The sequence below is a fragment of the Lycium barbarum genome, chromosome 12, assembly GCF_019175385.1.
Source record: "Lycium barbarum isolate Lr01 chromosome 12, ASM1917538v2, whole genome shotgun sequence".
In the NCBI taxonomy this organism is placed as follows: domain Eukaryota; kingdom Viridiplantae; phylum Streptophyta; class Magnoliopsida; order Solanales; family Solanaceae; genus Lycium; species Lycium barbarum.
The window spans coordinates 104,592,420-104,616,044 of NC_083348.1; the positions used below are offsets into that span (position 1 = coordinate 104,592,420).

Consider the following 23,625-nt stretch of genomic DNA (forward strand, 5'->3'; position numbering starts at 1 on the left):
TTAGACCATCAACTGGTCCTTTTGGTTGGCTGTATTTAATTCTCTTTAGTCACTGAATGCTCAGACAGCTGAGGATATACTATAGTTCTGACAAGAAATTGCAGATGAGATGGTGCCCTTAATTTTGGTTTTTTATTTATTTCAAGTGACTTCCCCACTCTTACCCAATGCAGCTTTCTACCAGAATTTGGGTTCCTGTGACCTAAGCCTTTGATTGCTTATTCAAAACAGTTAATTTTGAAAAGAAAAAGAAAAAAATCTTCTCATACTAGTCACAGTTGTCATGAAATATGTATCTGCCTCAAGGCTCTAGATCAGTTTTGTATGTTGACCAAGTTTATTTGTGTTAAAATCACGTTTTGTCGGTGCATATTGTATCTCCTGTACAAAACTGTGAAGAAACATGTACAAGCTAGGTCAGCTGCAGGAGAAGGTTAATCTGCTGCCACTTTGTATTTGGGTTAATTCCTGTTTGTTATAGGTTGATTGTTTAATCCCGGATCAGTCATATGACAATTCTTTCTGGACTGAAGTTATGCATCGAGCTTTCTTTTGATAATTAGTAGCTGACATTTACCGGTCTTATTATTCTGTTTTGTGAACTGCGGACTTCTCAAAATTTTCATTTTGTATTCACAAAAGATGGAAAGGGGAAAGACATGTTTTGCGATTTTTGGTCAAGTTTTAATAAAACTGAATTGAGGCGTTTGAGGGGTTAAATCTGTCGGACCGATGAGATGATTATTTGATTGGGTTTCAATATGAACGAGGATCGCATCATTTCAATTATCCAAGACCTAGAGATATCAAGGAAGTCATTGGAAGCATATTTGTCGAAAAGCATTGCTGGAAAATATAGAAAAGGAGGTACAAATCATTTTCTTTTTTGTTTGAAACGATGAAGGAACCAGTATAATACGAAGAAAATCATTTCTCGTAAGATACCTTTCAATTACTTTCTCCACAACTTCTCCTCGTACCAAACACACAAAAAGCGCATGGAATTGAACTGCTCAATTCATTACACCATCTGAGATAAGTCTCTGTATATCCATCTTTTATCGAGAAATATTGTTTCCATCTAGGCAGCAATTTAAATTACTACACATACTATTTTAGCCGCGTATCCTGGAATATTTGTGACAACGCAAACTGAGGTCCAAAGAGACCCATACTGCTTTAGTCAAGGACTGAAAGCAGAGATACTCTTCACATCGCAATTTAACCTTGCGTGCAACTCATGGACATCCATATTTGTTGGTACCACCATGTTGGCAAGCTGAAGCTGTTTCTCTGGAGGAAGATGGTGTTTCAAAGAGACACAAGCTTGATACATCACTAGTAGAATAAAGCGGGCTATATCATTTTCACTTGTGTCAATGGGCTGTGTATTAGGTAACTGATCACAATCACCTTTTAGTTGTTTGTTCCACTCATATATCCGCTCTGTCGATGCCCACAAATAAGAAACAACAGAATCTGCTACTGTCATCCAGGTGCTATCAGAGAGGAGGGACGTGAGGGTGACTGGCAGATCGCTCAACACAGTGAATTTGTCCACAATTAACAGGGGCCTATAGATACAGCAGCTTCCACATAGCAGGCCGACAAACTGCAGAGCCTACAGAAAAGCAGGGAGGGAGCAATCATGAACTGTCTACATATAGCAACCAACAGCTTCTACCACATCATGAACAGGAATGACAGAAACAGTAACAGTCCTAGCATAGAAACCAGATTTTGAAAGTAATTTGAGGGGTACCTAATCCCAGTGTCGATGATCTAGAGAATGTAATGTGAACACTTTGAAAGAGGCAAAGGCCTGGAATATAGCGTTAACATAGTGTTTTAACTCCGGACAGCATTTCCAAAATTGGGTTCAGAACATGCGTATAAATCGAGCTACCCCAAGAAGTCCCCTTCGTGGACATGTTGGCTCACAGTGGAGCATATGCTCACCAAAAATCACTAATTGCAGACAACTGTGCACGCCACTATGTATGAAGTGCACCATGGACATATGCAGACAACAAATGTGAAGAAAGATGAGCCATATTCTGCATGAATCTGAAGTAAATCATCTTACCGTGGAAGGAAATCTCGTAACACAACTAATTTCCAGTGCCTCAATGAGCCATTGTCTTTTGGCATTCCCTTCAGCATGTTGTACGGTTATTGAAACTTCAGTTAGAGCATCCCAAATATCTGTGCAGAAATCTTGAAGCACTTAGAGAGTACACCACAACAGTTAGCATAATGCACTTAACATGTTGATAAATGGAAGTCTTCAGACTAGAATTTGCTAACTATTACATATCATCTTCAATAGTCTGAATAGAGCCTAACCTTGAGATCTGCAGTCCAAAAGACAAGCTTTCAGCTTACCAAGCACAGTCAATGGCAGGGAACCACTTTGGACTAGTTTTGCTATTGCTTGAATCTTTTTCACAGTTTCAAACGGCAGAGAGTTTGCGACAGTGAAATTCACCTCTGAAACCTACATGGAGCAGAGGAACATAGGTAATTCTGTAATTCTGTAATAATTGTTAAAGGAAAAGAAAAGTACAATTTTGTAATGAACTAGTGATTTACCAATGTACTTAGCACTCATAAACAATTAACTATTGTAAAATATGCCTATCACCCACGAGTTGTACAGAGTGAATTAGTCTAAATAGAATGGTGACTAATAATACTTGACCACTAAGTTCTCCCATAAAGAAGATATACGAACAGGTCCAACAATTACCATGTCCAATATCCAATTTCAATGATGCCATTTTCAGTTTTGCAAAACCAATAGAAACCCCTGGCCAACCCAAAATCTCTTCCAAAAGAATGATAAAATAAAAAGAAAAAAAGGAGAAAAGTGAAAGAAAAAAGTTCTGCAACACCTTTAGAAGATCCAATAGCCATCCTTGTTGAGCCTTCTCAAGGCATCTAATTGCTTCAGACCATTCTTCAAAAATTTTACCCTGACATGGCCCTTCAGTATGAGCACAAGGCAGCAAAGTAAAGAGAAACTCCATGCATTTTTCCATGCTAGATTTAAAGTCTTGACTATGGTGAGAAGATTCATCCAAACACAATTTAAGTCCCCTCCAGCATGAAATCCTAAATGAGATTTTCTCTAGGGAGTTGCAACTCTCAGAACAAGCAGACCATGATAATAACTCAGCAACATCTTCAAATAATTTCACGACCCGAGAACCTGAGAAAATCTTAACTAGATCTGCCAAATGTGAAAGCACAAAGAATTGCAGACGAGGCTCAAGCATCCTCAACCGAGGGATGTCGCATAGCTCATCAAGGAAGCTAAGGAGAGTATCAAATTGGTTAGCATGTGATAATGAGAAAAGTAAGCATTCCTCCCTGAGATTTCCTCTCTCGAAAGTTATGTCTTGCACCAACAAGCCAGCAACTTGACCCTCATATCTCATGCACCGTCTGATGATTGCTCCCCAATCCAATGGTGGTAGCCTAGAAGCACGTGAAAGACACCGCAGAATACTAGAAACTGTGTTTACATGTGAAACATCACCTGTCTAACCTCAAACGTAAAGAAAGAAAAAGGTCAATAACATACACACTTTTTATTATTGGCAAGCCACAAAATTTGCAAAGGGGAGCTGTCACAAATTGGCAGTAGAACAGCGCCAAATGCAAAAGACAAGGAATCCTCTTTCCCAAGAGAGTTACTCCTTTGTGCTAGTATCATTTAAGAATTTGAAAAATATTGGAAGTAGCATACAGTTTGTAAATGATTTGCCAAACAAGATATGGAGTCACTTCTCCATATAAGTTGTCCTTGATATGCCAAACTAACTATATGCAATAAATAAACTAGTTTCAGAATGAGACTTGTAATGCTTAGGAAGAAAAACAATCATTGGTAACAAAATAATTGAAATACTTTGGGTATGTCAAATCTGATCGGAAGGTCATAGTAAGGTTGTACAGGCTGATCGGAAGCTCAAAGAAAATGACCAATAAAGCATGTCAACTCTGGTGAAGCTCAATAACTAAGAAAGTTAATGGCACTATGAAAGGTTATTGAAAGAAAAAATTAAGCTGTGCACCTCAAATTCTATAATGCAACAAATGCCTATACAAATCCACAGGAAGAATGCCACTTAAACATAATAACACTGCATTATTGAATAAGAACACTGCATTATTGAATAAGCAAAGAAGCAAAATATTTTACCCCGAGATAGTTCAGATGCATTAGCCACAAAGACAATTTCATGACCGTGCTGTCCTCAGGAAAACTTTGTGAGACAGTCTTCGCACCAACAGAATCATTCTCTGCCGTACTTCCATAATTTTGGAGTTCTTTGACCCACAAATACTGTCTAAGAAATGAAATTGCCCATGCTGCATGCTGCTGTAACTGATTGGCATCAGAATTTTGCGCAACTAGGAACATCTCTTGCACTAGTGATGTTAAATCAGGCTCGAGAACAGCATTTGTAATTAAAGGACCAGATATATAAGAAGCTTCCTGCGAACAATAGAAAAATCATCAAGTAAAGAAATGACAAGATACAGATTTTTTGGTTTTCTAATAGCTTTCATATATATACACACACACTCTCTCTCCGATACACACATATATGTATATATAAAAAACTAAGTTTTACACCTTCCGATCAGAAGAAGCATGTGATGAGCTCAAAGGGTGGGGTTCAATCAGTGTCCCTGCACCTGCTCCCAATGCATTTACAACTCCAAGCATGGCACCAAGATGAATAAGAGGAGGATTGGAGTCAGAGTAACTTTTTCTGAACAATAGTAACAATTCTTTAATGTGTTCAATTTTCAAAGAGTGCAACCCTTCATTCAAAACCACACCAACAAGGCTTCCTGCCCCCAAACAAGATGCCATCAATAAGCTCTGATGGAAGGTGTCAAATCTTTTAATAGAGAGTAAGTCAGAAATCAGTTCCTTATAGGAACTCAATAGATGTTCCAGATCTGCATCATCAGTAAGTTCAAACCTCTGACACGTGGCCATTACAATTGGTGCAGCAAGACACGAGCCCACAGATAATAAAATTTCATGATCTTTGCTCATAGTTGTAACTTCAGTAGGGTGTGGAATCCACGAAATAAGTAACGCTTTCACATTGAGAATTGCATTACACATCCCAGCTCTGTACATTGCACCAACACAATTACCCAAACCCAATACAAGCCCCGCAACGCCCCACACATCTTCCTCTAAATTCTCACTGGTCGAACCAAGAAATTCACCAGCAATATCTGAATTCAAATGATCTGATCCAAGTGGAAAAGATACCGATAGAGTTTCAAGAACATCTGCTGAAGAAGGTGTGAATTGAGAGATCAACTCGGATAAGGTCCTGATGATCTTTCTCAACAAATCTGCTTCCTCTATCTTGTATGTCTCTTTGCCCGGGTGAGCATTATCATCAGCATCGGCTCTAGCTAGAAGAGCTTGACATGAAAAACCTAACCCAACTCCACAAGCTCCTTTCACAAGTGTGCTTTTGCTCACAGATGCAACCTGAAATGCCCTCATTTTAAGTATGCTTTGAGCAATCTAGCTTTCTACAACTGCCATTGCTGCTTAATCAAGTATCATGTTCATTTTGTTTCATTCTATTATCATAAACATTCACTACAACAACAACAACATACCCAGTGAAATCCCACAAGGTGGGGTCTGGGGAGGGCAGAGTGTACGCAGACCTTACCTCTACCTTGGGAGGCAGAGAGGCTGTTTCCTGGAGACCCTCGGCACAAGGACAAGGAAATCAAAATAGTATAAAAAGCCATGGAAAAATAGTATAGAAACATGATAAAGATGACTGAGAAAAAGGAAGCAATATAAAGATAATTGCAAGAAATATATTCTATTTTCCACCGTCCTAACAAGAAAATTACCATCAACTATAAAGATACATTTACTTTCTACTGGAAATCTATTATCCTCTAAATAAAATGCATATTCATGTTGTTCATAGTAAGTAACAACATGACCTCAGTCCTCAAATACACACAGCAAACAAATATAATCACTCTAATCTAGTATGTATAAGTAACACCTACAGAAGTACGCATTCTAACATTTTGAATTCCAAAGAAATGCAAACTAGTTTGGGAGGTCGTAGGCAATAAAACTAAAAAATGATTACCATTACGAGGTTAACAAGGCTAATCCAACCGCTTGTGATCACTGAATATGAAAAAATGCAGATGTGAATAACAAATGAACTTCATACCTCAAGCAGTGCATTGATATTCTCAAATTTCTGCTTGTGATCAGTAAGGTGTAGGCAACTTGACACCACACCAAGAGAGATTGCTGCTGACCACTGGCGATACTCATGTTCATGTTGGAACAACCAATCCAGCAAAAACTTTGACGCGGTCGCTTTAACAGCATGTGCAGAAGCGGGCAACACCTAGAAGAAAGAAAAAGTCAGAGAGACAGAAGGCCTATATATTTCCAAATACCAAGCAGCATACAAAATCATATGAACAGTAGTCCCTGACTGATTTTATGACAAACGGAATCCATGTCAATCTCCCTACTCCAGTAGAGCACAATATGAGCTGCTGAGAAAGGTTCTATCTTTCAAGTAGAATGTTTCCAAAAGCAAGGAGAGAAATCAATTACCGAACAAAGGGCTCCAACAGCTAATGCGATATTCTCAGCAGCTCGAGGGAGAGATCTCTCTGCAATTGCTGTCATACTCTGCATCAGAAAATGTAGACATGAAGTTCGTAATGCTAAAAAATAAGCTAAAAGATCAACAAAAAATCCATTAACAAGTTGAGAGTACAAAAACACCTTCAGAATTTCAATAGCAGCTTTAGGCGTTTTGTCCAAAACAGCAGTCTGCAACTTAGCATCAAGTAACAAGATATGGGCTCTCATCCACCTCCGCATGAAGGGCTTCCATGATTGCAAAGAAAGAATTGCTATCAATGTATTTCTTGACAGTTGAAGAGATGTTGCTATATCAACCAGTGAGGCTTCATATTTAGCTTGTACATCTTGCAAGTCCTGAGCATCAAACAATGCACGTGAAGATTCCAGGTGGAACACAAAAAAATTTGGTTGCAATCCCACGTTTTAGTTATCTTACCTCCGCTGCTCCTGGCTTCCTTGAATCTTTCTTTGTGAAGGAAAGGCAAAAAAGAGCTGCACCAGGTAATTCTTTTTCTCTTCTTTCTTTTCCTTGATAGCAACCAATAAGAACATACATAAATAAGGTGCAAAGAGTAAATAAAAGATGATTTGCATTCTACTTACTTCGACACAATTTATACACAGACCAAGTCTTCAGGACAAAGGCCTAGACCCTTTCATATGCTATATGTCAGACTTATTTGCATTTGGTCAAGGAGCAAAATGATCATTTCCGTGCGATTAAAAATATCGCAAACAAAGCGTGTGAGTTATAGAAATATGCTAACCTAGGTGCTTGTGAGGGGAAAAGGGCCTCACCAAGAAGCAAAAGCATATTTGGTTGGTGGATATCCAGATGACAAGCTTAGGAGCCAATCAACTGGACAAATAGAGAAACCGTACGCCAGTACCTGAAGCAAAGATGAGATGAGGAAAAACATCTAACAGCTTCTCAATTTTGTTTGCAGACACCCTTTTCTGCTTTACTAATCTTCGACGGGTGCTGCAAAAAAAAAAAAAGCAGTAGATTGGCATCTTTGACAAAAAAGAAATTAATCAAAACAAGAAATTAACAACATTGTGTCTCACATGTGTTCAAAAGTTAAAAGTTTGACTTCAAATCCTTCCAGCGCAGTAAGCACTTCAGGGTCAGTTTCGGACACAAGATACTCATAGTTTCTGTCCTTGAAATCTGGAATACTTCTTTCAAGATGCTCTACCTAAGGAAATGCAGATTTTGAGACAACAGCTATGAGATAAGGGAGTTATCAACCAGAAAACTCACCTGAACTGAGCAAAATGAGATACAACTTCCTCTAAGTCATTGGCAATGTAACAAGTTTGCCATATTGATTAAGACAGTATCCAAAGTGGTTTAAAGATCTTTTTTTTTTTTTTCAGTTTCAAAAAAAACATGGGTATTAGTATGAAAACCAAAAATGGCAACAAAATAGCCAAGAATCTATGTGGAGGTTACGAGAAGGATTATTTCCCTAAACAAGTAACCAAACTGCCCTTCAAGATTTAGATACTTAAATTGTCTAACATGATATCAAAGCTAACCTTCGCTAAACTGTTCGCGTACTACAGCATGCATACAGATCCAGTTTGAACCCCATAGGTATGTTACACATACGGGAGGGTGTTGGATACATGTAATGCCCCAATTTGAATATACAAGGGCATCCAAAATGGTTCGTATAGATTTGGGTTGCTTCACCTATTTCCTTACAGAGTTGGGTTAGATGTTCAGATTCTTTATCAGGCAAGAGTAGTTGTGAATTTAAGTGTTAAAAAAGGGTCACGTGAACTCATGGTTGCCTGACTAAACTCGGTATATAATGTGTGTCATTCATAAAATATATCTAGCATTACCTTCTGGAACCCATGCTACAAAAGGCTTAGTCATGCTCTTGGTTGAAAGCTAAGTTATTTACCAAGAGGTTCAAGGATCAATCCCCACTTGACGCATTTTTTTTCTCCTTTCTTTAGTAGTGCACCCATCTAAAAATCCTAGATTCGCCTATGGCAAGAGCACATTGAATGCAGGGGGGCCATACATATTTAAGATTTGTCTATTAAAATATTAGAGTAGGTAGCAAGGGAAATTACAAGATCTACCTCATAATTGGCTAATGCCACAAAGGCAGATGCCCGAGCTTTGGACCATAAGGAAGCTGGCCTAAAGTCTTGGGAGGTTCCAATATCCCACAGTATCTTCAACACATCTACTGATGCTTCAGGGTATGCTTGAGCATCCATCACACCCCATTTCAAAAGAAGACAGAGGCTGACAATTGAGATAGAAGGAAAAACTTTGAAATATTTGATCAGATTTGTCAAGAAATGTGAGTACATGAGAACATGAAATGCTCATGATAGAGTAAATGATGAAAAAGGAAGAGAGAAGCTACAAGGAAATGAATATAACTTTCAAACATGCACCTTCAGATTATACACAAGAAAACACAAATTTGTTTGTGATAGTACAAGTAGTCATAGAGAAAACCCGGCAACGATAATACAAGTCTGCTTAGAAAAGTTCAGAATCTTCTTATCCTTTTAAAAAAAAAAAAAAAGTCACAGAAAACTTCATTTATGTTGTTAAAGGTAATTGTATTAATGTCCAGCATTTGGAAGACGCTGGAAAATATTTACTGGGACAGCAACATTACAGATTGTGTAGTCACGGAGAAAACTTACAACTACCGTACAGAAAATACTTGAGTAAAATGTTCATTTCTCAGGAGATGTAGCAAAGCTTATTATCAGAGTTATCATTCTGAAGTTTGATTAGTGGAAAGCTGATCTTCACAACTTGGCAAAATTCTTGACAATCAGATACTGGATAGTCACTTTTTCATGGTTTACTAAGCGTGTGATAACCTTTACTTGCCTGTCAGCGACCATGGCATTCGCTGAATAGTTTAGCACATGCTTCCCAATCACATCCCAAGCAGAATAAAAATCTGAAACAAGTGCATGACATAATTGGTGTCAAAGGGAAAATTTGAAAAGGAAAATTGCATGTGAAAAGAAAGAGAGTCAAAAAACATGCTAGTTTCTTGAGTTGCGAGGACGTAGAGAATCAATCAATACCTCTTGACCACATCTAAGTGCTTTTCTTTCACTATAAGAAAGCAACGAAATGACAAAATAGAAGAAACAGAAGAACACAAGGTATCCACTGAATCCTAATGAAAATAAGGAAATATTAAGGAAAAGCTGCATTTCAATCTCTTTCCCGATCTGTCAAAGACACATATTTGAGAGATCTATCATCCAACAGTACAAAGATTGCTAAAACGTACCTATATTTTCCTGCACATAAACTAGATGTATTACCACAATCTTGGAAAAAAAATTCCTGATCAGAAAACAATCATAGAGAAGTTTCTGTGTCTTAGCAGCTCTAAAAAAAAAATCATGGGAAGTACATTTTTCAGATGCATTAGAAAAAAAAAAAAAAAAAAAAGTTTTTTTAGTTCCAGCTGTGTCTCCGGTGGATCGAGTGGGGTTATGTCAAATTACCAACATCTCACACGAATTTGACATTTGAAAATTTAACATATATAGTGTAGGTTTACCAATAGCATCTGCTTCACAGAGGTGACCAAGGCTTTGAAGACCCAGAGACTGCATTAAAGGATCTTGATTCTCAATGCAAGCCTGTTAATTGAAACAAATATAATTAAGGAGCTTGATTTTACATCTACTAAAGAAACTAACTAGTACAGCATACCGCAATAGATAAAATAAGGTCCACTCCACGATCAGGATTTCTTCTGCAGATATCACAGATGGAAACAGCCATACTAATGCAAATATCTCGCTGAGACGCAAACCGAGTAAATCTATCTGCTTGTAGTACTCCCTAGTTTTCACCAGAAAAAGAAAAACAATGACCGTCTGTGCCACATATTAAGGGTAATCTGACCCACTGACATTAAAACTCCACAATTACCAAGTAATAACATGTCACTTCAGAACTACCTAAAAAATTTATCCACCTATCTTCGGGCTGAATCAATTTTTCTATGAGATAGTTCATTTTTTTTCATAATGAATCAAGTTTTATGAGATAGTTCATGGTTCATCAATTTTTTATATTCAGATAACCCAAAGTAACATAGTTTCATTCTTCAATCATCCAAGAAAACTTCGACCGATATATTCATGGCAGTTGTTAATTTTGTGGTGCCATACTTTAGTAACTGCTAAACTATTTCTTTATAAGAATGGAGTATACCAGTTCTAGTCATGTTGTCTAAAATTTGGTAAGCAAAAGCTGTGAATAAACCAATAGAATCTCTCCCATTCAAAAAAAAAAAAAAAAACAATAGAATCTCTCAGTCTGGTGAAGGATTAATGCAATGGGGAAAAAAGTTTGCCGGTGACCTGGTTTATATATTTTGGGATTTTCCAATCACTTCTTGCATGTGCATTGGGTGCCTTTCTGTACGATATATTTTACTCCCTCCGTCCCCAAAAGATTGTCTTACTTTCCTTATTAGTTTGTCCCAAAAAGATTGGCACATTTCTATATTTAGAAACAATTTAACTTTATGAGATGATTTACAACCACACTAATATCCTAAGTTGCGTGGACTCTTCACTTTTGTTGCCGCACCGTGTCGGATTCTCCAAAAATGCACTACTTTTGGACTTTCTGACACACACCCTCGATATTTTTGAAGAGTCCGAGCAACATAGCTAATATCTAAGGCTTGTTTTGGACCACAAATTTCAAAATTCTTCCTAAATTTCTTAAACTCCATGCCAATTCAAACTAAGACAATCTTTTTGGGACGGAGGAAGTACTTATTAAAGAAAAGAGATTAATGATGCAAGCTGTTAGAGTAGAAAATACAATATATGTTAAAATTGGGGCCTCAGAAAAGAAGTTTCTTTATTAGGTATTCAAGTATGCCAAAGATAACATCATACAGTTAACTTGTGCATATGCACGAAGATAATAGTTTTGCAGCCAATTTTTATTTTTGACCAAATGCTATATACTCCCTCCGTGTCAATTTATGTGGCAAAGTCTGAAGATGCGGGAAGTTTAAGAAAGGAAGACCTTTGAAACTCGTGGTCTTAAATATGCCATAACATTTGTGTGGCAATAAAGGCTTAAAAAGCAAATGTTGTCATTCTTTTTGGTGTGGACTAAAAAGGAAATGTTGCCACTTAAACTGGAACAGAGGGAGTAACTCAAAAAAATCTCTGTTATATTCAGGTTATTTAAGACTTAAGCACATGATGTGGTACCATAGGCACCTAGCCAAATGTTAAAGGGAAAATCATTTTCTCCTAGCATGTTACCAATTCGTCAACTGTCCAAATTTACAGTGTAGTAGTTTGAGGCAAAGACCCCAGACCTCATATTGTGGGATTTCACGGGGTATGTTGTTGTTGTTGTTGTAGTTTGAGGCAAAGAGATTTGTCTCAGAGGCCAAGTATGTGATGACGGAAAGTAAAGACTAGTTCAGTTCAGAACTCCCCTCAATTTTGATTCCTCGTGTTTATTGCATATAACATGTTCATTACAAGCAGCAGTGAAAGGAATGACAAAACAATGATAGTCATGAGAATGATCGTAAGGTTGATAATCTTGCCTGCAAGGTCCCAAAGACACGGTCGTTGAATTCCCAGGTCTTGCAAAGTAAACGAATTGCAGTGGCAAATAGAACGCTATAAGACAAATAACATACATCAAAAGTATTAAAGATAAATGTATGAACGGCATATCCACCTATATTTTCAGTAGAATGAACATTATCAGAAGTCTTAGATCACTAACAAGTGCTAATATACTACAATTTAAGAGACCATTGACCAGCTCTCATAATAAAGGCTATAAATGGTGATAAACTTTCATCAGGAGAAGGGCGGCATGTATGCATGTTCAGATATAAACTATCTCTATCACGTTATGATGTTTTCAACTTATTCAAGAATAAACTGCTAGTAAAAAAGTACAAGTAGCAGAACTCAAGATAGTGCAGCATACTGTAACTTTACTTATCAACAACCGTGTACGGAGGAAAAAGATGAAATAACTATTGGTGACTGATCACTTTCCTAACCAACGATTTATACCCTTAAGAGCAAACAATACACAACTCAGTGATAATTGACCATAACTCTTAGACCAATCAAAGTACAGATATTCTCAAGCAAATAGCTAGTTACCCCATGAACTGTTTGACAAAATGATATGCAATTTACATACAACATTCTTCAAGAGAAAGACAAACTTATAGGCTGAAAAGAAATGATCAAATAATGCAATACATCATCCGTAGGCAGTAAGACATCCACCTGTAAAACAAACAACAGATATCAAAAGAGGGTATAATCAGCATACGGTTTCTTATCATTCTGAAGCATAGGCAACAATGTCTGAATAATGAGAGGTATGATTGCAGGATGGGAAGCAAGTGATGGCAGCAGTTCCAAAAGTTTTAGCTGCACATGTTTTGAAACAGAACGTATCCAAGTAATGAGAAGGCATCCACCAGAAAAAAGAGTAAATACAGACGATATAATAAATATGGCTAATAGATCTTGACGTAGCAAACTAAAACTCACCAGAACTCCATGAAAATCAACACCTGTATTTGTGGAAAATATATGATTGTAGAATTGAATGACTAGCAACAAAGGGACACCAAGTTTAGGATCTGCATTGCTGCTATTAGCCAAGATATCAACAGAAGAGCTCCCATCTGTTTGATGCATGACAAGGACACAGGCAATCGCACTGAGTATCATGGGCATATCTGCAAGAAGAAAGGATAGAACAGAAGTTGAAAATTTCAACAATAAAAATTTGCAGGTGGAACCTGAACTCAACGAGAAGAGCTTATGAGGACTTAACCGGTCAGAAAGACCTTCTGAGACTGTGAGATGGATGACGACTTTCTTCTTGCAATAATACGACGCAGGTGATCGGTAACCAAGGAGCTCCAAGTTTTTGATACATAGTGCTTGTCTCTAATAGGAGTGACATGAGCAGGCGCATAATTCAGATAAAAAGAACCAGATAATGGAGATAGGTCCTGAAAAAAAGCCACTTGTTACAGGGCAAGTACGAAAAGTACTTTCAACAGGAGCTGCATTAGTGGGGGAAAAAAATGCAAATAATGCTTCAATTGCCCCCTGACATCATTGAGTCAATGCCGAGAATAAAAATAAGAACAAGAATCTAGCAAAGATTGAATGAAAACAAGAATCTAGCAAAGATTGAATGAACCATCAACACTATCATTGCTACTCAGAGAATGTTACTTTTTTTTGGTAAAGTAATCAAATGTCATTAGTAAAGCATCAAGAAGATGCAAGGTTACAGGTGAGCAAAAGAAGCTGCTTCAATCAAAACGGGAAGCAAACTTAGACAAAAAACCTGTAAAACAGCCAGAGAATGTTATTTAAGCAGATGTATGGAATATGGTTCTACTTCAAGCAATTCAAGCGTAAATTTAGATTAATATTTTTTCCTCTTTTTTTTTTTCTTTTTTTCTATGTGTGGGGGTGGGTGGGGGTGTTACAGGAAGTCTTGTAGGATGATCTAGTAATAATTGACAAGAAACACATGTCACTTGCAGAGTGTAGGTGTCTTAACTAATACTCCCTCCGGATCAAAAAAGTGTCCACTTAGCCTTTTTTTCTTGGGTCAAAAAAAGTGTTCACTTATTAAATCAAGAAACAATTAACCTTATCTTTCCAGATTTGCAGTTTAGTCAATTTAGATATTTTTTTCTTGGAGTGAATAGTTCCTTAAGGGGTGTGCAAATGGTCAAGTGGACTCTTTTTTTGATCCGGAGGGAGTATCATTTACACACTTTGACAATGAGATAAAATTTTGAGGTCCGAGACAATGAAATAAACCTGAAGCCATATATGCTGCAAGAGTCTGAAGACTATGTACTTAGGCGTACTAATGGAAGGAAATTTCATTCCTTTTCGCTTTCCTGTATTTTGTGCAATAAGTAGCTTATTCGAAAGCTTTCCCAAAATATGAAGCAAATCGGTTGCTGCTTGTTTTACTGATTTAGACGGAGAAGAAAGAAGGCTGATAGCAGGGAAGATGAACAAGAGCTCTTCATTCAAATCATATGCATCTCTAAGGACATCATGCTCTGCAAAAGTAGTTTAACAATTTTATTTAGCTAGTGGCGAAAATTAAGCAACAGAGACTGGTATTTATCCAGTAAAGCACATAGATATTCTCAAAAGTGAAAGTGTTCATAAACTCACTATTTTACTTTTGAAATATTTTACATATCTTCAAAGATCTACTTGATAGTGCAGACAGACGTGATATCTTCCAGGCTAATAGAATAAGAAATAGCACCTTAGTACTCCAATACGTACAAAGGGAGGCAACTATAACATTGTGAACTGGTCTGTGCCGTTGGTACTAAGTACATTTTTGTTTGACATCCAGGACAATTTGAATAGAATATATATATATATATATAATGCATCAGATATCAACCTTTTTCCAGAAAATCAACAATACTAGTAACCATACCATTCTCATTTTTCCACTTCAACAGAAATAGAATAAGTTTCACCTCCAAGAACTGTTCGTGTTCAAGTTCAGACTGCGGAAGTACCATAAATAAGGACAGCATAACTGTTGATAATTCAGGGATATAGCTCAAACCAAGATCTTTTTGCACAATCAATATGCGCCTTGATACTTCTAAAATGTTCTCAATTGAACTCATGTGCTTTGGATTTGTACATAAGGAGAACATAGCATCCAGTAGCTCCACACCACACAACTGAACTTCATGAAGCAGCTGCTAGCATTGATGATGCCACTTGCAATTAGTTAGTCCAGACAACAACATAAATCTTAAAATGTAACAAAAGTAACTTTAATCCAAACAATGTGATAAAATTCTAAAAAAGGGAAAGAAAAAAAGGAAAGGCCAGTTTGAATACCGATCCCATTTCCACCAATTGTTGCAGGACCACCACATACGCATCTACAATGCATTCAAGGCAGTGCGAAATATTAGTAAAATCCTGCACATTAATCACAGAGCATAAGCACTTAAATATTGATGGAACATCTATCAGAAAGCAGGCATCCATCGGACAAACAGACACCATAGCAAGAATAAAAGGAGAAAACACATTTTGAATAATAAATAATACACTTACTTCTGCATTGTCGCATGGAAAGAACTTCAAACGCCCAATGAGAAGCTTCATAACAGGAATGGCCTCCCCAGGAATCGAACAACAAAGTCCAGCTAATGACGACATCAAACTTCTTATAAATGAAGAAATTGAAACAGATGAGGGCATCCTAACAATTGAATAATTCAAGAAAGGTATCAAGAATTCACAAACTTCCACCATTCCCAAATACTTGCTCTGCATTATAAAAATAAGCACTTGTTGCACTAGCTCTGTTTGAATCTCCACTCGACAAGAAAGCACCTGTCCGGCCATTAACCGATTCACATCAGAACCATTACCAAAATAAATTAATTTAAGATTTTTAAAGCAATAAACTCATCAGACACTAATTGCTAATAAACTACAAGAACAAACACATGACAAGCTCTTGTGTTGTGTACAATGTTAATTCCCAGGCTAATCAAGTCCAACAAGTCTTTCAAACAAGCACGATCAAAATCCTTTTATAGCTTTACGTTTAATCAAACTTACCCCTGTCAGTAAAAGAGACATGGAAATAGTAGCACCGCACGGATTAATATAGCGATATAGAATTTCAATTTATCACAAATCTAACAACAAGTACACTAGAACTTAAAACTGCAGAGATGCACATTCTGATAACTTTGCTAACATTGCAATTACCTTGACAAATGGATGAGTCTCTGAAGCTAGAAACCGCAATGAATTCTTACAACTACTAATCTCTCTTACTTTCTTCCATACGTAGCTACTCATAATGAGCGCCACATTACCAAACTACTATCTATCCCATTTAGTAATCCAAGTGACACAGCAATAGTAGCACCGCACGGATTAATATAGCCATGTAGAATTTGGATTTATCACAATTCTAATAACAAGTACACTCAAACTTAAAACTGCGAAGGTGCACATTTAATAACTTTGCTAACATTGGAATTACCTTGACAAATGGATGATTCTCTGAAGCTATAAACCGCAACGAATTCTTCTGGAAACCTAACCGAACAAGAAAACCTATGCCTTTGACAAATAAACTGACAAATTTCGAATCGGAGGCTTCGAGAGCAGACTGGAGCTCCATTAACCCGCGAGAAAGGTCCAATTTGGAGTCTCTTACAAGGCGGCATAGCTCTCTAACCGATTGATCAAGTACAGAAGCTGACGTGGAATGAAGGCACTGAGTAATGGCGTCTGTTCCAGGTATGGAGTTAGGGTTCAAGTGAGGTGGAGCCGATCGAAGCTTCTCGAAGATCGAGATTACTGCAAATTTTTGTAGGGATGGTTGAGGGATTCGAATTTTCTCCAACAGTTGAGAATAAGAGTCCATTTTGGGGCGAAATTAAGGACTTGTTTGGATTTTTTACATATAAAAGTCACAGTTATCGTTGTAGAGGGAAATGGAGAAGAGTTTTGAGAAAGGAAGTGTGGCGGGCAAGTAGAGTACCAGGGGGCAAACGAACTGACGTATGAACTTTATGTACAAATAATTAATAATGATTTATGTTTATCGAGTTTTATGTACACCCAACAAAAAGGGGATTTACAGGTATAGTATAAATTTATGATTTTGAAAAAAAAAAAGGAGGTAAACTGATACTATTTAGACATATGTGAACAAACCATTAGGCCAATCTTAGATAGTTTATATCGTAATTAGTTTTCCTTCATTAGGGTTTGTTTAGTTTTGGATTCTTCTAATTAGTGTAGTTAATTGTAATGCAACTTGTTGGTAAATAGAGGCGTTCATAGTTCGCTTTGGATTGGTTTTTTCCTCTTTAATTCAAACCAAATCAATTAAGTTGGCTTTTGGTAGCTTCAATTTTTGTCGTTTTTTTTATCAATTCAATTTTTTGTCGGTTTTTAAAAAATATATATAATTGAATACTCTCTCCGATTCTAAAAGAGTGTTCACCTAGCCATTTGCATATCTATCAAGAAAATACTAACTCCTAAAAGAAAAATAGATAATTTGACTAAGATATTTCTAATTAAATAGATATTGGGATTTGGTCACTTTACACTAAATAAGGGCAAATCTTGAAAAATAATGTTAAATTCTTTCTTGATTTGGTAAGTGACACTCTTTTTGAACCAAATATAAAGACTAAGCGGACACATTTTTTCAACCAAAGGGAGTATAAGGTAAGTTATTTAGACATGTTGAACAGATAGTTAGGTCACTCTTAGATAATTTTAATCATAATTTCCTTCATTAGGGTTCATTTAGTTTTGAATTCTTTTATTTGTTAGTCTATAGTTAATTGAGTTAGTATAAGGACCCTGATAACTCAAAAAGACATTTAACTAAAGTTGATAAACAAAGAGTAGTTCTAAATTCTAATGCAGAACATACCACATCAACTGATCTTAATTGCTAGTTAGTAGCTCAAGTGCTTGGTTCATTTGATAAGGATACCAGTTGCTATATAACTTCACCTAATTAACTTGCTAATCTGCTGTTAAATTACTTCACCTAATTAACTTTCTAGCTGAGATTAAGGGACACTTCTTAAAACATGTTCTCCGAGGGTGATAGAATGATAATTGTGCGATAGATAGTTACATTTAAGTGATAATGTTGAGGCTACGGACGTAATCAAAACAAAATCGTAAAATCCTTCGTTCTCCTCAGCTTTAGAGAGTTCTGGAACTTTTTCGTACTTGATAGACACACAAATGATGTCTTGCTATTATTCTGTTTCAATTGGTTTGTCTGACTATAACTTGGCAAATTTGAATCTTGTGATATTAACCTAAAAATATCTTGAACGTACCCGAATGTTATTTAATTTTGTGACGTTAAATGAAAGGTCTTTTTTAAAAGAAAAGTAACAAAATGGGAACATGTAATATGCGTAGCCTCTTTCTCATTTTTTGGCCCTCCTCACTCACCTTTTTTCAATTTCACTGCTTAAATATAAAATAGAAAATGCGAATTAACGAGCCACAAATTTTCTCCTAAACGCATACAAACATTGATTATATCCTTCTTTTTTCTTATATCTTCTCTTACTTGATTAATTTCTCTTCCATGTCCTAATCCAACGGCAAATTAAAATTATGTCAATGGAGACAGACAATGCTGGAGCAAAGATGACTTTAATAGACGATTGTAATTCTAGAGCCTTCCAACCTTGACTACATCAAAATGAGGAACTAATTAACAAACAGCCAAAGTGTTGCAGAAGTAAGAAGAGCCACTTACACATTATATCATATAAAGCACAAAACACTAGAAAGCCCAAGTGAGCAAGCAAAAATTAAAATGCACATTCTAATATTTCTTATTTCCAACTTAAGATGGTCCTAAAATTAAGTAGTCCTGACTCCTTCTTTCCCTTCTTGTGCTTTGCTCTGGATTGTTTGTCCCACATCCTTTGTCTTTTGCCCAGGGTGCGCAATTGCATCTGCAATGCGCCTCTTTGCCGCATCTAAATTTTCCGGGACCGACTTAACTATTGTAGACATAAATATGGAGTATAATTATGCACAAAAAAAAGGATATTATTTCTAATAGACTTAAGCTTAAACTTAGATGAAAGGATACACTGCACGCCAAAATGCATGCACATCAAAATGTGCAAATCCGATTCCGGACCTGCATTTAAGCCATACACAAGTCTATCCCTTCAAACTTTAAACATGGATGTCTGAAGTTAATCAGGCTTGGTATTCAAACAAAATGCCTCAAACCTATCCCTTTGGATCAACTTCAAACTTTAAACATGCGATGTCTAAAATTAACTAAGCTTAATATTCAAATAAAATGCCTCAAGTCTATCCCTTTGGATCAACTTTAAATTTTAAACATGTGATGTCTGAAGTTAATTAGGCTTGATATTCAAACAAAATGCCTGAATTTTTCATATGGCTAAAGTATATACACATACGGCAATTCAGTCAATTTTACCTAAAGTTCAATCATACCACGAAGGTATAGCAAAAATGTCTGAACTTTAGTCATAGTAACTTCAAATAAAAAATTTACCAAGCCCAATCATGTTTGAGGTTGTTTTAAAGTGGATAAATGTGCAAATTTTTTAATAAATAAGCAAATTAAAATACTAGTGTCCCAATAAGGTTTTAGGGGCACTTCAAGTATTACCTTGTTTGATTGATAAAGCTCGGTCAAAATATACTATTAAGTGTTTGTGTTTTCTACCTGAACTATCACCGATTATGACTACTATCTGATGGTGTGTGATGTACACTTTCTTTTTTTTGTTTAAAAATTGTGTCAAATGACACTCCATGCAAATAATTAAAGAAATTAATTAGAAAAAATAATTTAAAAAAATAATCTTCAAAAACACACAAACACCTGAAGTATCATTTTTTTTATCAAGTTTTCTATCTGAACTATCACGTGTTTGGATTTCCTTCCTGAACTATCACCAACTATTTATCAAAACATATTTTGAGATTAATGAGTCCATCGTCACGTGGAGGAAGTTTTATGGGAAAATTAAGCTGTCACAAGCCTTTTCTCTATTTTCTTAGATCTTATGTTTGTTAATTTTCTCTGTACATGCACTAGTACCAAACAAGGGGTAGGGAAATGTGCTCCCAATAGATTTTAGAACGATTTTATAAGAATTAACCATTCAATGAGGAGATGAAAAACAACAGACGGATTTAAAATTATATATGTCAATGGAGACAAATGACAATGCTTAAGCAAAAAATATAGTAAGACTTTATGGATACAACAATAGAGGATATTAATTCTAGAGCCTTCCAACCTTGATCACATCTAAAATGACAAACTACTTGAGAGTTGAGAACATTCAACAACCGATGCTGAAGCAAAAAGCCAAAGTATACATCACATCACATCACATATATCAAGCACAAAACACTAGAAATCTCAAGAGAGCAAGCAAAAATTAAAATGCACATTCAACATCTCTTATTTCCATCTTAGCATAGTCCTAAACTTAAATTTGTGTCTGGCCAAGAAATCAACATGGATAAAAGCTTCTTCTTAACTCCTACTTATGTGGAGCATAGAGAAGTTGAGAAGGTCAAAAAGGGTGAAACCTTGGCCTGCCTCCTTCTTTCCCTTCTTGTGCTTCGCTCTGGATTGTTTGTCCCACATCCTTTGTCTTTTGCCCTAGGTGTGCAGCAGCATCCGCCATGCGCCTCTTTGTCGCATCTAAATTTCCCGGGATCGATTTACCTATTGAAAAAGCATTATTAGATGAAATGATACACTCTAGGCCAAAATGCATGCACATCAAAATGTGCACATTCTGATTTCGGAGCACCATTTAAGCCATACCTAAGTCTATCCCTTGAAATAAAGTTCAAACTTCAAACACGCGATGTCCAAAATTAATTAGGCTTGATATTTAAACAAAATGCCTGAACTTTTCATCCGGCTAAAGTCCAGGCACATATGACAATTCATTCAATTTTACCTAAAGTTCAATTAATTATATCATGCACAGGTATAGCAAAAATGCCTGAAATTTAGTCATAGTAACTTCGGATAAAAAATTTACCAAGCCTAATCATGTTTGAGGTTGTTTTAAAGTGGGTAAACATACACACACACACACACATATATATATATATATATATATATATATATATATATATATATATATATATATATATATATATATATATATATATATATATATATATATATATATATACTTCAATACTGCAAATCTTCACCATTAGGAGGCAAACTTCTTTTCTACATAAAAACATTGTACTTATTACAAGTCCTTAAGAAAAGAAGTCCCCAATGGCCTTCAAATTTTGCATTCTACTTCAGAGTCACTAGAATGTTTCAGAGGAAATAAGATCTCTTCGCCTCTTACAGTTTGCCTCTTACAATTTGAATAGAAGAAAATAACTTTTTCAGATCTCTGATGTGTTTTTTACAGATCTCTTATGTGTAAAAAATGAAGATCTCTCGTAAAAAGGTCATAAATTTTTTATTTTTTTTTTGTAAAGGGCTAACTATCTATTTCTCCCAATGTTTCACAACTGGTCGTAATTACTCATGAGGTATGCTCTTTTTTAATCCTCCTATTTTACAAAGATTTCACGATATTTTTCACGATGAAATACGATGTTATCATATATGAGTCTGTACCCTGAATTTCTTTGTAATGAAGTGCTACTTACATATCTGTCTCCTTTCAATCTTCCATCTTATTAAATCTCCCCCCCCCCCCCCCCCCCCCCCCCTTTTAGAAAACACTAGAAGAAAATTAGTATTTGTAGTTTCATTTTATAATGAACATACAGGTCAATAATCTTAGTTGTCAAATGGCAATATTCACATTACTCATGTGGTGTGTTAATTTTTTCCTCCCATTTTAGTTGATTTACATTTAAACTTTAAGTGTCCCTACTCTAATATTTTCTTCTTTTAGGATGAAATATGATATTGTCATATATCGACTATGTGCCCTGAACTTTGCTGAGATACTTTGTTATCTTTTGCTTTTGGGGCTATTTTCTTTTCTGGAACTTGGATATATCTCGTTGTAAGAGTTACTTTTCTCTATTTATAAGACGAGTGGCGAAAATATTAAAATAGAAATAAATTTTATTGTATATTTTATAGTGAATTAGGGGAAGAAAATAGAGATTTGGTTTCATTGCTTTTTTTTCAATTCTTTTTTACTTGAATGGAAGAAAAGTTCATTGAATAAAAATTATACAATCTAATTAAAGCAGAAAAAAATAATCGAATCCTTAGATACAAGAATGGTTATATTAGACGAAGTGTATTGACCTACGCCACACAAAATATATGAAAAAATTTCCTACAATGATCTTTTTAATTTTAAAGAATATTTGACAACAAAAATGCGATTTGTTTAGGCTCTAATTATCCTAAAACACTTATATTGTGATTTTATCAATATATACAAATAACTTTCTTATTCATATAGTTGAATCTTTTTAATTTGAAAAAATTAATAAATAATCATGTGTATTTTATTGGTGTGTCTCACGACCGCACCCCTAGTTTTAATAAATAAACGCAAATTAAATAGCTGTGTCCAAATAATAAGGTACCCGTAAATTTTTTTATGGGCACTTCAAGTATTACCTTGTTTGAGATAATTGAGGATCCAAGAGAGAGATGACAGCCCAGTAACAACAAAAGCACCGGAAGTCAAGAAACCAGCGACAGCAAGCCCAACAGTGAGAATAGCAGGTACAATGACTGGGCTGAAGAGGAGAAACACTGGTGTTGCAACAGCAAGCCCAATTAAAGTCCCAATAAGGGTAAGGCCAGCAAGGCAAAAAAGGGTCCCACCAACAGGAAGTAGAGTTACAATAGCTAATATTTGTGTAGCTGAAGGACCTTTTGAAGGAACAAGTCTTTTCATCATGCCACCACCTTCATGAGGACGTTGGTGTGGGTGAGTGTGAAGGTGGCCGTGTGTGTGACGGTCGGCCATGATTAATAGACTGGTGATTTAATTTGTTGAGACTTGAGAGTGTTAAAGATGATGAGAATTGTTTTTGTGAAGCGAATTGGGGTGGTGTTATTAGTTTTAAAGGGGAGGAAAGGGTGCAACGTGTTGGAATGCATGTGAATTAGGAGTGCATGAGGAACAATTAGCATTGTATAGGAAGAGAATCTGTCTTTTCCCTCTATGTTGGATTTTTGAATTTTAACGCCTTTGTATGGGCCTGTCTAAACTAGCTGGCTTATTTTGTTTGACACCTCAAAATTTATTCTAGTACTAGCAATACATATACATGCTCGTGCACCAAACATGTCTATTCGCTTTAATTAGCTA

General features: G+C 36.1%; 2 protein-coding genes across 6 annotated transcripts; both read right to left on the reverse strand.

The window, feature by feature from the left end:
- Window positions 1-913: 913 nt before the first annotated feature.
- Window positions 914-17,337, reverse strand: LOC132621976 (protein RST1). Of its 5 annotated transcripts, none has more exons than XM_060336482.1 (25): window positions 16,788-17,337; window positions 15,842-16,123; window positions 15,620-15,703; window positions 15,201-15,474; window positions 14,555-14,805; window positions 13,545-13,725; window positions 13,256-13,446; window positions 13,032-13,132; window positions 12,280-12,355; window positions 10,404-10,535; window positions 10,249-10,330; window positions 9,558-9,630; window positions 8,783-8,951; window positions 7,751-7,881; window positions 7,573-7,664; window positions 7,119-7,210; window positions 6,821-7,036; window positions 6,647-6,724; window positions 6,249-6,431; window positions 4,646-5,530; window positions 4,208-4,504; window positions 2,895-3,545; window positions 2,347-2,497; window positions 2,087-2,205; window positions 914-1,621 (listed from the first exon to the last, which is right to left on the reverse strand). In XM_060336482.1, the coding sequence occupies exons 1-25, from the start codon at window positions 17,172-17,174 to the stop codon at window positions 1,184-1,186; spliced, it is 5,616 nt and encodes a 1,871-aa protein (XP_060192465.1). In that variant the 5' UTR covers window positions 17,175-17,337; the 3' UTR covers window positions 914-1,183. The 5 variants fall into 5 exon arrangements, with proteins under 5 accessions (XP_060192465.1, XP_060192466.1, XP_060192464.1 ...); XM_060336483.1 differs by having other exon boundaries at window positions 7,119-7,204; window positions 15,201-15,477; XM_060336481.1 differs by having other exon boundaries at window positions 15,201-15,477.
- Window positions 17,338-20,648: 3,311 nt separating this feature from the next.
- Window positions 20,649-23,345, reverse strand: LOC132624810 (oleosin H1-like). Its single transcript, XM_060339531.1, has 2 exons — window positions 22,926-23,345; window positions 20,649-21,026 (listed from the first exon to the last, which is right to left on the reverse strand). The coding sequence occupies exons 1-2, from the start codon at window positions 23,278-23,280 to the stop codon at window positions 20,872-20,874; spliced, it is 510 nt and encodes a 169-aa protein (XP_060195514.1). The 5' UTR covers window positions 23,281-23,345; the 3' UTR covers window positions 20,649-20,871.
- Window positions 23,346-23,625: the final 280 nt, after the last annotated feature.